Below are 13,448 nucleotides of genomic sequence, written 5' to 3'. Positions count from 1 at the left end.
AATATTTTCTTCTTTTTTTTAAATAAGGAAATCATTACTATCCTTATAGTTACCTTAGAATGATGGGTATTGTGTTTCCTTAATATTGCATGGCTTTTTTGCAAGGATACTTTCTTTCCACATTTGTTATTGTTCACTTTATAGTTCTGAAAGTGTACAATGTAACTGGAAGTTTAGGATTGCATTAAACATATTCTTCCATTTGGCTTTGCTTTCAAAATGCCTATAAGCCATTTAACATTTTCAACCTAACTTTATGCTTGATATAGCTTCAGGAGCACCAAAGTATTTGATCAAGCTTGAACCTTCAGTTTTCATTTTTCTTTGATGTATATTAAAAATTTCATACTTATTGAGCCCAAAATACAATTTGATATCACAAGAGAAATAGTCCACAGGATGAAGGAGTTGTCTAATGTTTCTTTTGGTATATCCATATACTGGAATATTATCTATGTATATCAAATGATTAATAAGATGTTTTAGTCGTCCATACTCTACAATTTAGCCTAAATCCATCAGAGACCAAATATTAATATTTAAAAATTGGGAAAAGACTCAAATGGTCAGATTCCCTCTGCTAATTTGAATTCTCTGACTCAAACACTGTCTAATATATTTAATAATAGTATTTCACCTGACAAATAACTTTTTGGATTCTCACTACAACTGTAGGAGATAATATTTGCCACATTTTACAGTCATCATGAAGCAAGAGACAAAATTCCATAGATGAAATTCAGATTTTTGAAAAATTTGCTTAAATAGTACAATAATAATGTCAGCATCTGCACGCTTTTGCCAAAATGTCTGCCTTTCAGTCTGATCAAGAGTAGACAAAGAGTAGACAAACCTCTTCAATGGATTAACCAAAAAACTTACAGTTTTATTTGGTTGCTACAAACAAGACAAATTCTCTTTAACCTTAATTGCAGAGAATCAGACTCTTAGGGAGCTAAATTTGATTGTAGCTACTATTGAAAAAAAAAAAGATTAGGCCTTTCATTTAATCAAAACCAGAAATTTCAGAGTAAGAGACTGTCTCTTTGGCTTTGATTAAGCCTTCTATTTAAGAAAGACTGGGGACAGCTAGTCAGGAGGACCTGAGTTCAAGCCTGGCCTCAGACACATAATTCTTAGTAGCTGTATCAGTCTGGGCAAGACACTTAAATCTCATTGCTGAGAGAGACAGACAAACAGAGAGCAAGAGAGACAGAGAGAGACAGAGACAGAGGGAGACAGAGATTTTGCTTTTTAATTCAGGTGAAACAAAGGATTCAAGCTACAATACTGTCAAATATTATTTCTCAGTATTTCATATATGCTTTGTGCTATGTGCTTCTAGGAGGAGGAGGTTCAACTCCCTCTTTAATTATAATATTAATAGTATTTTATTATTAATGTAATCATTAAATTGTTATTTTGATATTGTTAAAGCATTAATATTAAAGTAATATCCAACTTCTTTAAAGTTGATTGAATAAGAGTGGCAGCTAGGTGGGCACAGTGGATACAGCACTAGCCCTGGAGTCAGGAGGACCTATGGTCAAATCTATCTTCAGACACTTACTAGCTATGTAATCTTGGGTAAGTCACTTAACTGTGATTTCTGGAAGGAAGGAAGGAAGGAAGGAAGGAAGGAAAAAAGGAAAGAAGGAAGGAAGGAGGAAGGGAAGGAAAAAGAGAAAAAGAAAAGGAAGGAAAGAAGGAAGAATCATAATGGGTTTAAATGTTCTTTTAAAATGCCATGTTTTATATGACTTGCTCTGACATGATTTTGATGGTTGAAGTTTTAAATTAAAATTTAAAATTTTAAACTAATTAAATAATTATTATTTTAATTAAAAAATTAAGAACAATTTTCCATGTGAACATCAAATGCTTTAGTGTTCTGACTATTCTTGAGTCTGGTCTATGTATTTGCAGATCATGGACAGGTCTTGACTGTGGTACTGAGACAAAAACTTTACATTAATTTGCAAAGATAGTTTAAATGTTGTTGTGTTCTCAGGCAGCTTATTCAATAATAATAATAGTTGTTCTTTATGCCCTGGGGTTTTTTGGCATATATTATTGTGATGATTAATAATAAATGGCCATTAATAATCTTAATACTGAACATCCATGTGAACTCAGCCAACAATATGTCAACAGAAAAATGTTTAACAAATGGCTGACTCACACAGATTTGTTTGTGGAAACAGAGGAGATTATGATGGCAATTGAGGACTAGGTCACTGCCACCAGAAACTACACAGAGGTCATCTTTATGGAGCCAGTACTTAATGTCAATCATGCAGGGAGCAGTGGAAACCATACAAGTAACTATAAACATGTAGTTTCCATCGAATAATTAACCTAGTGGCTAAGCTCACTATCCTTTAGACTAACAGATGACAAATCCCAACACAACAAATATAGATCTCCAAATGTCCCAGAAAACTCAACCAGCAAATTGTAGTGAAGCTAAACTATTATCACAGAATGAATTGTTGCCTAAAATTGTTCAGACATAATATCAATTCAAAAACACTTAAGGACATTTTTAAAGTTAGTAGGAGGCACAATAGATCAAGTAGTGAACTTAGAGTAGGATTATCTGAATTCATATACTGTCTCAGACATTTTTTATCTGTGTGATCCTGGGCAAGTCACTTCCTCTTGCCTGCCTCAGTTTCCTCAATTGCAAAAATGGGGGTAATAATAATAATAATAATAATGGAAATTGGCAAGATAATATGTAGATAAAGCATGTTTCTAACCTCAAAACATTATATTAATACTATTTATTATGCTATCATCCAAAATACTCATAATAATCTTTAAGTACATGGAAGCAAAAGCTTTCACATTGGAAAGACCTGGACAAGGTATCATGACTGTGGTGCTGTCTGCTACTGGAGAGTGGAATGTTTCAAGTACTCAATAGAAAATGAACTTATATCCTCATACTTTTATTTAACAACAAAATGCAATTATTTTATGCATCTGAACAATAACCTTTAGAATATTAAATGTTCAGAAATAATGGTAGGATAGCAACTTCTCCCAGGGTCATTTTTACACAAATCTCATCAGAAAAGAGAACATGATGGTAACCTAATATCACTAATAGCCAGCATTTATATAGCACATTAAAGGTTTATAAAGTGTCCTACAGACATTATCCCATTTGAATCTCCCAACAACCCTGGATGATAAATACTATTATTATTCCCATTTTACAGGTGAAAAAACAGGAGACAAAGGAACTTGCCCAAGGTCACTTAGCTAGCAAGTAAGCATCATATTTGAACTCAGATCTTCCTGGCATCATCTGGTCTTCCTCTGAGGCTTCACTGGATGCTGAAATGATCTTGAGCTCTTGAACATTATTACACAAGCTTTGACTAGTCTTACCAAGTTGAAAAAGCTTTAAGCATAGACCCAATTATAGGCTGTATGACATCATCCTAGCAAAGATCAGAGAAGTTCCTTACCTGCCATTTTACTTCAATGTCAGAGGATCCCAAGATTTAAAGCTAAAAAAGATCTTTTTGTTGTTGATATTGTTTAGTCATTCCAATCATGTCTAAGTCTTCATGATCCCATTTGGGGTTCCCCTGGCAGAAATACTGACTGACTTGCCATTTCTTTTCTCTAGCTCGTTTTATAGATGAGGAAACTAAGGCAAACAGGGTTAAGTGGCTTGTCCAGAGTCACCCAGCTAGTAAGTGTCTGAAGTCAGATTTAAACTCAGTAAGATGAGACTTCCTGACTCCAGGACCAACACTCCATGCCACTAAGCTGCCCACATAACACTTTTAAGATTTATGCTTAACATCAGTGGATCCTCACTATAACCCTATGTAGCAGGTAGGGCACATGGATGAGAGAGGTTAAATGTCTGTTTGAAGTCACCCAAGTAATAAAACTAATGGAACCAGTATTTAAATCTAGGTATCCTGAGGCTAGACTACTCACCTCATTATAATCTACTACATAACACATATTATAATCCCCATTACAATATAGGTTCCTCTAAGAACTCCCATTTATTTTTTAAAAACTCTTTTCTATTTGTTTACCTCACTTTATCTTCATGACAATCTTATCAGGTTGGTAGCATAGAGATTGTTATCCCCAGTGTTCCAAGCAAGAAAAATGAGTTCCAGGGAACTGAAGGGATTCATACATGGTTGGATATCAGGGCTTTAGTGGAAAAATCAAATGCTTTGTTATAGCACCGACCTTCCTTGCCCAGCAGGCGTGTAGACCACTCCCTAGAGGCTCAGTCCCTCTACCACACTGCAGCCAACTCTTGTCTCCTTGACCCTCAGACCCAGAACCGCGGACAACGCATGAAGGAGGGTGCCCACATCAACCGGTCCCTGCTGGCCTTGGGCAACTGCATCAATGCTCTCAGTGACAAGGGGAACAATAAATATATTAACTACAGAGACAGCAAACTCACCCGGCTCCTCAAGGTACCAGCAGAAGCCAAAAGGGGCATGAGCAGGAGGGTCAAGGGATCCAGCCTGCTGTGCAATGTCAAAAGAAACTCTGAATCCCATTGCTGTCACTGACGGTGACAGCTCATTCATAATATACAGGGTATTTTAGAAGTCATGAGGAGAACAAGCAGTATGATGTAGTATACAGAGAAATAGCCTCAGAGCCAGGGAGATCTGGATTCAAGTTCCATCAAATCTGACCATGACTGACTATGGGCAAATTAGACAATTCGTTAATACTAAGTTACAAAGAAGGTGTCCATTGACATTCTCAAAGATGGTATCTCCATCTGGGAAATCCCTATACCCAAGAAATCTTAGGCCCAGTCCTGATACCTAAGGAAAATGGTATACCTTATGCCCAGTAAAGATATTCACAAAATCATAGAATTCACAGCTGAAAGAGATGTTAGGGATTCCCCAGTCCAATTTTCTCATTTAATAGATGCAGAATCAAAGGTCTAAAGTGGAAGAGTTGTAGGGTTTTCTTTTTAAATTAACATTCTATGTTCTACAAAGGGCACAGCCAGTTGATTAGGAAAGAAATTCTCATTTAAGAACTTGGACAAGAAGGGAGAGGAAGAAAGGAGAGAGGATGGAGAGGCTAGGAGAATACAAAGATCATAAAGTAGAGTTGAGCTGGTGGCTATTTTTATAGCAGAGGATTTGATTTCAAAGTTCTCAGTAGAGAATTAAACTTGATAAATATTTCAGAATATATGGTGGTAGGAATCGGGGGGAGATGGAGAGTGTCAGGGATTGAGACTCCCACAGTGGAAAAACCTAGGTATAGGGGAACATCTGGCAAGATGCAAAAAGATTTAATGGTTGACCAGCTAATCAGGTCCTTGCCTTCACCTCCTATGTAGGATTCCCTTGGGGGCAACAGCAGAACAGTAATGATTGCCCACATCAGCCCTGCAAGCAGTGCATTTGAAGAGTCCCGAAACACCCTCACTTATGCTGGCCGGGCCAAGAATATCAAGACAAGGGTAAGATACAGCCACTTGGCCATTCCCAAGGTCATGTTCCTTGCTTTGTTCTCTGACTCGTTGATCTGTTTGGTCACCCTTCTTCCTTATGAATATCCCTGATATAAACCTCTGCCTCTTTAGCACCACTTCAAATCCTTGGATCAGATCTTTTCTTCTTCACTCTTTCAGCCATACTCCATCAATACTTCATGGAAGTTAATGATCCATTCACCATTGAAAATGTTCAACTTATTTTTGACTTCTCTTCTCACTGTCCCTTTTGCTTTCTCCTTCCCTTCTCTTCTCATCATTTCTTCCTTGTTTCCTTCCTTCTACTACAAATATTTAGAGTATATGGAGCTTGCTATATAGAGTCTCTTCTCTATGATCTTCACTCAGTGATCCCATCTGTTCATATTGGATTCAAATACCATCGCTCTGAAGATGACTCCTAGATCTATATTTCCATCTTTCATTCTTGCATCTCCAACTACCTGATCAACATCTCCATCTAGACATATTATTGGCATCTCAAACTTAGCATATAGAAAATAAAATGTATTGTCTTTCTCTCTAAACCCAAACTTTTCTCCTAATTTCAATTTCTGACCATGACACCACCATTCTTAAAATCATTCAGGTTCACAACGTAGGAGTCATCCTTGATTCTTTGCTCTCTTTCACACACACACACACACACACACACACACACACACACACACTCACCCCTCACCTCTCACAAATATTTAAACATTTATTGAATCTTGTTTGTTGATTTAACCTCCTTTAATATCTCATGTTCACCCCCTTCTCTTTATTTGTAACACCACTAATCAAATCACTCATCACCTCTCTCCTGAACCATTACAATAGTTTCCTGATTTCCTGCCCTGTATCTAGTCTCCTGGGGCAGCTAGATGAAGCAGTGAATGGAGCTCTGAGCCTATAGGCTGATTTCAAATCTGGCCTCAGACACTTACTAGCTATGTGACCCTGACCAAGTCATTTTATCCTATTTTCCTCTATTTCCTCATCTGTATGAGCTGGATGTAACATATGCAAAAATGGCAAACCTGGTTCTCCAGATACTGATTACTGTTCCTTGCCAAATTACTGGGTACTTCTTTTTGTTTGTATCTTCTATGTACTTCTCTGTGAATATGTTACATCCCCCTACTAGTATGTGAGCTCCTTGAAAGTTTGTTGATTGGTTGATTATGTGTTATAAGTCAATCATTCACCAAGTATGTGTTAAGGACTTATTATATACCAGATACTTGACTTATCTCTAGGGATCCACAAACCAAAAGGAAACAGTCCTTGCCCTCAAAAATCTTACCTTCTAATGGAGAAAGGCCATGTACACTACAAATATATATATTTGTACATGGCATTATATGTTATATGTGTGTGTGTGTGTTTGAGCACAAAGTGGTTTTAGGAAGAAAAGATTTGAACATGGGTCTCCTGACTCACAAGCATAACACTACAACCCAGGTAATATTCAAATCAATAGAAAGAATCAGCAGGGCTTGGCAATCTATTAGACATGAAAGACAAAGGAGAGGGAAGAGGCAAAGATAATTCTGATGGCTCTTGCTTCTTCTGACATCCCCAGGTGAAACAGAACCTGCTGAATGTTTCATACCACATTGCTCAGTATACCAGCATCATCTCTGATCTGCGCAGCGAGATTCAGCGCCTCAAGTGCAAGATTGATGGGCAGGGTGGGCGGGGTCAGGGCAGAAACCCCGGTGAGCAGGGAGACATTCGCCAGATCCAAGGTGGGTACCCAGGGGCATATTCTTTTGATTATCTTTTATCACCTGATGAGTCTGGATTAAGTGAAGCTCTTTGGGAACCCCTGGACAGATGGGTACATTCTACCCCAAAGACAGCTATTTTCTGTCTTTTCATCCTGGCCATGTATTACCAATATTTGGCATGGATAATAGGGACAATAATAATAAAGCTGTCTTTTTCATAGCATTTCAAGGCTTACAAAACACATTGAATCACTATATCATTTGGTCCCCATAACTACCTTGTAGATTAGGTAACAAAGAGATTATTGCTCCCATTTTACAGATGCAGAAAGTAAAACCACACAGCTAGATGAACCAGTGAATCATAGAGTTAGGCAGACTTTAGTTGGAATACTGCCTCATATATTCAATAGTTTTGTGGTCCTGAGCAAGTCACTCAATCTCAAAATGCCTCATTTTCTTCATCTTTAAACTGGAAATAATAATAGCACTTACCTCCTGGAATTATCATGAGAATAAAACAAGATATTGGCCTAAAGACTTTATAAACCTTAAGCATTATATAAAAGTTAGCTGGTAGTAGTAGCAGTAATAGTCATAATAGTAGTAATAATAGCAGCAGCAGTAGTTAGGTTAGATGAGAGGTCAGAAGTTAGGTGACTTGATGCTTACTAAATTCCCAAAACAGAATCTAAACCCAAATCTCATCTAGTTACGGATTCAGTAGAAACTGAGAGAGAGACAGAGACAGAGACAGAGACAAAGAGAGAGAGAGTTTATAGAGAAGCTTAGGAGGAGTACAACTGTCTTCAGCCTTTGAAAGACTGCTCAATAGAAAAGGAATTACATTTATTTTGATTGGTCTCAGAGGTAGCCACAAGGAGCAATGAGGTTAGAAATTGCAGAAAGTCCAGATTATAAATATATATATATACAGAGAAAGAGATACATAGAGACAGACAAACAGACAGACAGACCATGTAGTGCTACGCTTCTGCTCAACTATTCAAGAATCCTAGATTGTCAGTGGCAGAACAGAAGGAAGGTACAGATCATTTAGCACAAATCCCTCATTTTATGAGTACTCAGTAGTTAAACAAAATCCAACCTTGAGAATTTATCCTTGGATGAATGTAAAGATAACATGCTACAAATTCATGCCACAAAGCTAGTAGGGTCAGCTAACATATTGGATGATGGAATCAGGATTCAAAAAGAGTTCATAAGGGTACAGAGTAAGTCAAGCTCAATTGAAGTTTAATAGGATTAATATCAGGGCCTGTGCTGGGGCTCAGAAAAACAAATCTACATGAATGGAATGAGACAGTTCCTGTAAAAAGTTTTTCAAAGTAGATGCCATCCTTAATATGAGTGAAAGTCTCTTTACTGGGAAGAGCACCCAGGGAAGGCACCATTTGGGGCAAGTTCCTAACCTGGGAATTGGAAAGGATCAAAGGGGAACATGTGCTAGACATCCTGTACTGATATTAGGAACTATGACAACAATAACACTGTGGTAATGTTTTTATAGTTTGCAAAGCTTGTCATCAAGTCAGACAATAATATGTAAAGTGCTTTGCAAAAATAATTACAAATGCTGCCTGGAATTAGGACAAGGTGAGGATACTCTCACAGACTTGGCCAGACATCTGGAAAGTGCCAACATTGAGCATTATGTCCAAAGAAGGACAACCAGAATGAGGAGGACACTGAAGAGGAACATTCCCAGTCAGAATGTTGAAGACTCTCTTCTACCCAGTAAAAATAAACAAAAAACCCCAAATAAACAAATAAATTTAAAAAAACCCCAAAACGCCAGATATTTAGCCTGGAGAAGGGAAGGTCTAGGACTGTCTTCAGTCTTTGAAGAGCTGCCCAATAGAAGGGATTACATTTATTTTAATTGATCTCAGAGATAGCCGTAAGGATCAATGGGGTTAGGAACTGCAAAAAGTCCAGATTTTGGCTCAGTGTTTGGGAAAAGGATGGAGATTAGACCTGTGATTTCAATGATGTAAGGAATTCCCAGATACAGGGCCTCCCTCTACCAAGGCAAGCAGAAATCTTATCTGATTTATAGTCTTATATAGGCAATACCCTGAGAGACTCAGTGATCTGCCCCACTACATTTGAAAAATACCCAAGACACAAATCACAGAGACACATAAAGCTGTAATAAATTACTGTAATAATTATATTATGCTGTAATAATAATACTGTAAAAATAAATTACCGTAATAAATTACTCTGTCCAAAAGTCCCTTTGGAACTCTTGGAGTATTAGAGTAGGGATGCGGCTGGAGGGCTGGCCAGGGGTGCGAGTCCCTGTATTAGTTAATGGAGAAAGGCTTCTCGGAAGTCGGAGGGGAAAGGGGCGTGGCTTGAGGAGGGCAGAGGAGGCTCCAAGTGTGGGGAGAAAAAGAGAGGGAGGGGCTCTCCCCGAGCTCTATTGATTCCGCGTCCTCCCTCTTGTCTTTGGGGTAGCTGAAGTCCAGCTTCATAGTTCCCAGTTTGAACAGCTGGAGATGGGACAGCTGCGGGGGCAGCTCCTCAGTGCCTTTCAAAACCAGATGGACGTCCGCAGGCTCCTGTTGGAACTGGAGAATCACTCCATGGAGATCCAGATCGATACTTCCCGCCACCTGCTCACTATTGCTGAGTAAGTGTACAGCCGCTCCCTGCCTGGGACAGAGCCAACTGGGTGTTCTAGCCCATGGTAATCCTTATATATCTTGTGATCCTCCCTATTGTCAATACCTCCCATCCCACCCCTCAGACCTCTGGTGTGAATCTCTCCACATCTCTTAATGGGTCAGCTGTGATATGCCCGACATATCTATGCTCTCATACACTGTATCATACACTGCAGCTGGGAGCAGGAGAAATCTCGCCGAACCCTCAAGTGGCAGGAAGAACGGCGAAAGGAATCCTACAGTAAGGATGAGAGTGAGAAAGACTCAGACACGGGGGATGACCAGCCGGACATCCTGGAGCCTCCAGAGGTGACCTCAGCCCGAGAGAGCATTGCTACCCTGGTCGGAGAGCAGAAGAAACTACGAAAGCAAAAGGTGGCCAGAGACTTGGGGCAGTGAGGGAGGGAATCTGAGGGCAGTTTCTCTGGGGCACAACCAACACAGGGAGCACTTCCAGGCTTCACTATGCAAAATGGGCAGAGATAATCTATAGAAAAGTCTGTGGAGGTGGGGATGTTACTGGCCTAAAGGATGCTGGTCCTAGAGGTAGGGTAGCCTAGCCATCCTTGTAGCCGTAGAATCCTAGGGTTTCACTTGAAATGGAGCACAGGACGGGTGTCCAAAGAATGTGCTCCTTCTCTTTCTGTTAAATGACTTGCCCAGGGTCACATAGCTAGAAGTATTAAGTGTCTGAGGTAGGATTTGAACTCGGGTCCTCCTGACTTCAGGGATGGTGCCCTATCCACTGCGCCGCCTAGCTGTGCCCTCCTCCCCCAACAGAGTGCTTCTTAATGACTGAAATAGAGGGAGGGGTTCCTTGTATAGCAGCCTCCCCTCACACCTGGCCCTTGAACCTTTAGGTGGAACTAGAGCAGCGCTGCCGGGATCTGAGGACCCAGGGCCGAAGGCTGGAGGAGTTGCTGCCGCGTCGCATTGGTTCTCAGGAGCAGCGGGAAATCCTGAGCTTACTGTGTCGGGTTCATGAGCTGGAGATGGAAAATACGGAGATGCAGTCCCATGCCCTGATCCGGGACGGCGCCCTCTGCCACCGCAGGGAGGCCATGCATCGCCTGGAGCAGCACCGGAGCCTCTGTGATGAGATCATTCAGGGCCAGAGGCAGATTATCGACGGTAGGATCCTTCTCCCATCGTGGGGACTATTTACACATTCCCTTCCTTCCAACTCAAGCCAGAAGCCAGAACCACTCCCTGGATCCCTGGTTCTCCGACTCCCTCTCGATGCCATAGCCTTTAGTCCTTGACTACTCCCTCCATGCTAATGGACAGGACAAAAGGTGGCTATCCCCCTCCTCCTGTCTGCCTGAGAACCAAGGTCTGGAGACTGGAGTTTAAGGGCTAAGAGAATCCCTCCCTCCTAGATTACAACCTGTCTATCCCTCACCACCTGGAGCAGCTGTATGAACTCTACCAGAGGGAGCTAGAGGAGGGAAATCTGGATCGAATGGCTGTTATGGACCGGGCAGCCTCCAGGGCCCTGCAGGTGTGTGGAAGTATGGAGGTGGGGGAGGAGGAAGAGGAGGAGAAATTTGAGTAACCAAGGCGACACATTCAGGTGCTCTGAGAGGAATAGGGGAAAACTTGAGCACCAAGTTGTAGGCTCCCTAAGAGAAGAACTGGCTAACTCTGGCCCCAATATCCCTTCAAGGAGTCTTCCCATTCCTGCTCCTTGGATGAGAACCTAAGTCAGGGATGAGGAGACTTGTTTTAAGTTGTCTTCTGTTGAAAAAATGAAAAACTCAGCTGCAAGGAGCCTAGGGAGTCAGGTCACCAGGTAATATCTGGGTGGTCAGATCACTCCTGGGATTTCCTCCACTCGGCAGACCCCAGCAAAATGCAAATTGAGACATGTTCCTGTCTTCCCAGGAGAGAATGAGAGTAGTAGAATATGTGCCTAATATCCTACAGCAGAAGTAGTAATAACAACAATAATATATACACACACACATATATAGAATGTTTTATGGTTTGCAAGTGAAATAACATGTGATGCATTTGATATATACCCTGAAATTCTACTTATATATGAGTTATCACCATTATTGTTACAGGACCCTGGGCATATGCCCATTACCTCTGGAAGAGGCCAAATGCACTCAGGAGAAAACCTGGCATGCATGTTTTTAAAGCTACTAGTCAATGCCTGCTACATCTTTCCCTGAGCTGGGTCTCCTCACTTTATGTCTCTCCCCTCACCACCCAGGAGAGTTCATTGCCCAGAATTCCCCCAGGCCCTGGAGAGAACACCTTGGCCCTGGATTCAGACCAAGAGAGTGTGAAGACCTTGAGCTCTGAACCCCAGGTGGTGCTACAGAAGGAATGGCAGAAGAGCATACTCCCACCTCTGAGTGTAAGGGAGCTGGAGAGGTGAGACTAGAGATTCTGGTCCTATAGTGTCTATACCCAAAGCCCATGGGCTTTCTGGTCTTGGTGTGGCTCAGGCTAGGTGGTGACAAGATGAATTAAGGGCTGGGGAAGGCTTTGGGTTGGCTAGACTGAAGGATAGTAAAAGGATGGGATAGGAAGGCAAACCTTGCTACAAATGTCCTCTGCTGGATAGCCAACCTCTGCCAGAGAGGCATCCATGATTCCTTGAGCTTGAGGCACTAGGAGATGAGAATCTGTGGCCATGGAGCCCCAACTTTTTTTCTGGATATGGTAGATAACAAATAACTGCTTCTTCACTTCTCCCAACCACAGTGAGGTTAATAAGGTGTTTAAGGCAAGCCCCCATTCCCGGGCCTGGCAAGTGAAGAGCTCGGCCGTGTTGACGCCACCACCCATCCAGATCAATGGCATAATTTCCCAGGAGGTGAGTCCCAATCACCTTGATGCTTTCGGTAGTAGAGACCTTCGAGTCAGGGTCGCTTTAACTTTTCTCCTGCCTCCTTCCTTCCTATCTTTTATCATCCAGGACCCACCCCAGGATAGCAGTCGCATCAACTCATCCCCTGACAGCAGTGAGAACTTCCCAGCGATCCCTGTGAACCACAAAGGTGATCAAACATCCTTCTCTTCTCCTCCCCATCCCAATCACCAGAGCTGTGTTTCATTTCTTAGACTCCTTTCTCCCACCAAATTCATGACTGCTAACCTATCTCCAGTCAAAGATCCTTAATCTAGGGAGATCCGTGGATCTCCAAGTAGCTTGTGAGATTTGTTTTCTTAATATTTTAAAAACTGCATTTCAAAGTCATCAGTTTTCTCTGTAACCCCCAAATAAAACATATTTTGTTTTATGCCTTGAAAAACATTCTGAGAAGGGGTCCATGGAGAAAGTCATGAGTGGAAGAGTAGAGATTATCTTCCACATTCCACAAAGGGGAATAATAAATGAGTTTCCCAATGACTTGATTTTAAGTAGTTTGGGACAGAAACAGGAATTTAAAGCAGACAGCTCCTGACTCTCAGTGCCCGGTTGGGCTGAGAGTAAAAATTGGACCTGAAGTTTGGGTTTTTGGATTTTTCTCTTTCCTCTCTCCCTCCTCCCCCAAATCCTCACTC

General features: G+C 41.1%; 1 protein-coding gene across 2 annotated transcripts in view; it reads left to right on the top strand.

The window, feature by feature from the left end:
- KIF19 (kinesin family member 19) overlaps positions 1-13,448 on the top strand; it is a 56,170-nt gene that overhangs the window by 40,120 nt on the left and 2,602 nt on the right. For both annotated transcript variants that reach the window (XM_051995168.1, XM_051995167.1), the window contains exons 8-17: positions 4,320-4,466; positions 5,363-5,485; positions 7,086-7,251; positions 9,718-9,892; positions 10,103-10,301; positions 10,787-11,057; positions 11,306-11,427; positions 12,148-12,311; positions 12,645-12,756; positions 12,859-12,940. In XM_051995168.1, the coding sequence (XP_051851128.1) occupies positions 4,320-4,466; positions 5,363-5,485; positions 7,086-7,251; positions 9,718-9,892; positions 10,103-10,301; positions 10,787-11,057; positions 11,306-11,427; positions 12,148-12,311; positions 12,645-12,756; positions 12,859-12,940 (1,561 nt within the window). The remainder of the gene's footprint in view (positions 1-4,319; positions 4,467-5,362; positions 5,486-7,085; positions 7,252-9,717; positions 9,893-10,102; positions 10,302-10,786; positions 11,058-11,305; positions 11,428-12,147; positions 12,312-12,644; positions 12,757-12,858; positions 12,941-13,448) is intronic.

Source organism: Antechinus flavipes, chromosome 4 (genome assembly GCF_016432865.1).
Source record: "Antechinus flavipes isolate AdamAnt ecotype Samford, QLD, Australia chromosome 4, AdamAnt_v2, whole genome shotgun sequence".
Lineage (NCBI taxonomy): Eukaryota > Metazoa > Chordata > Mammalia > Dasyuromorphia > Dasyuridae > Antechinus > Antechinus flavipes.
Note: the sequence above shows the minus strand (reverse complement) of the source record. Positions and strands in the feature narration are given on the sequence as shown.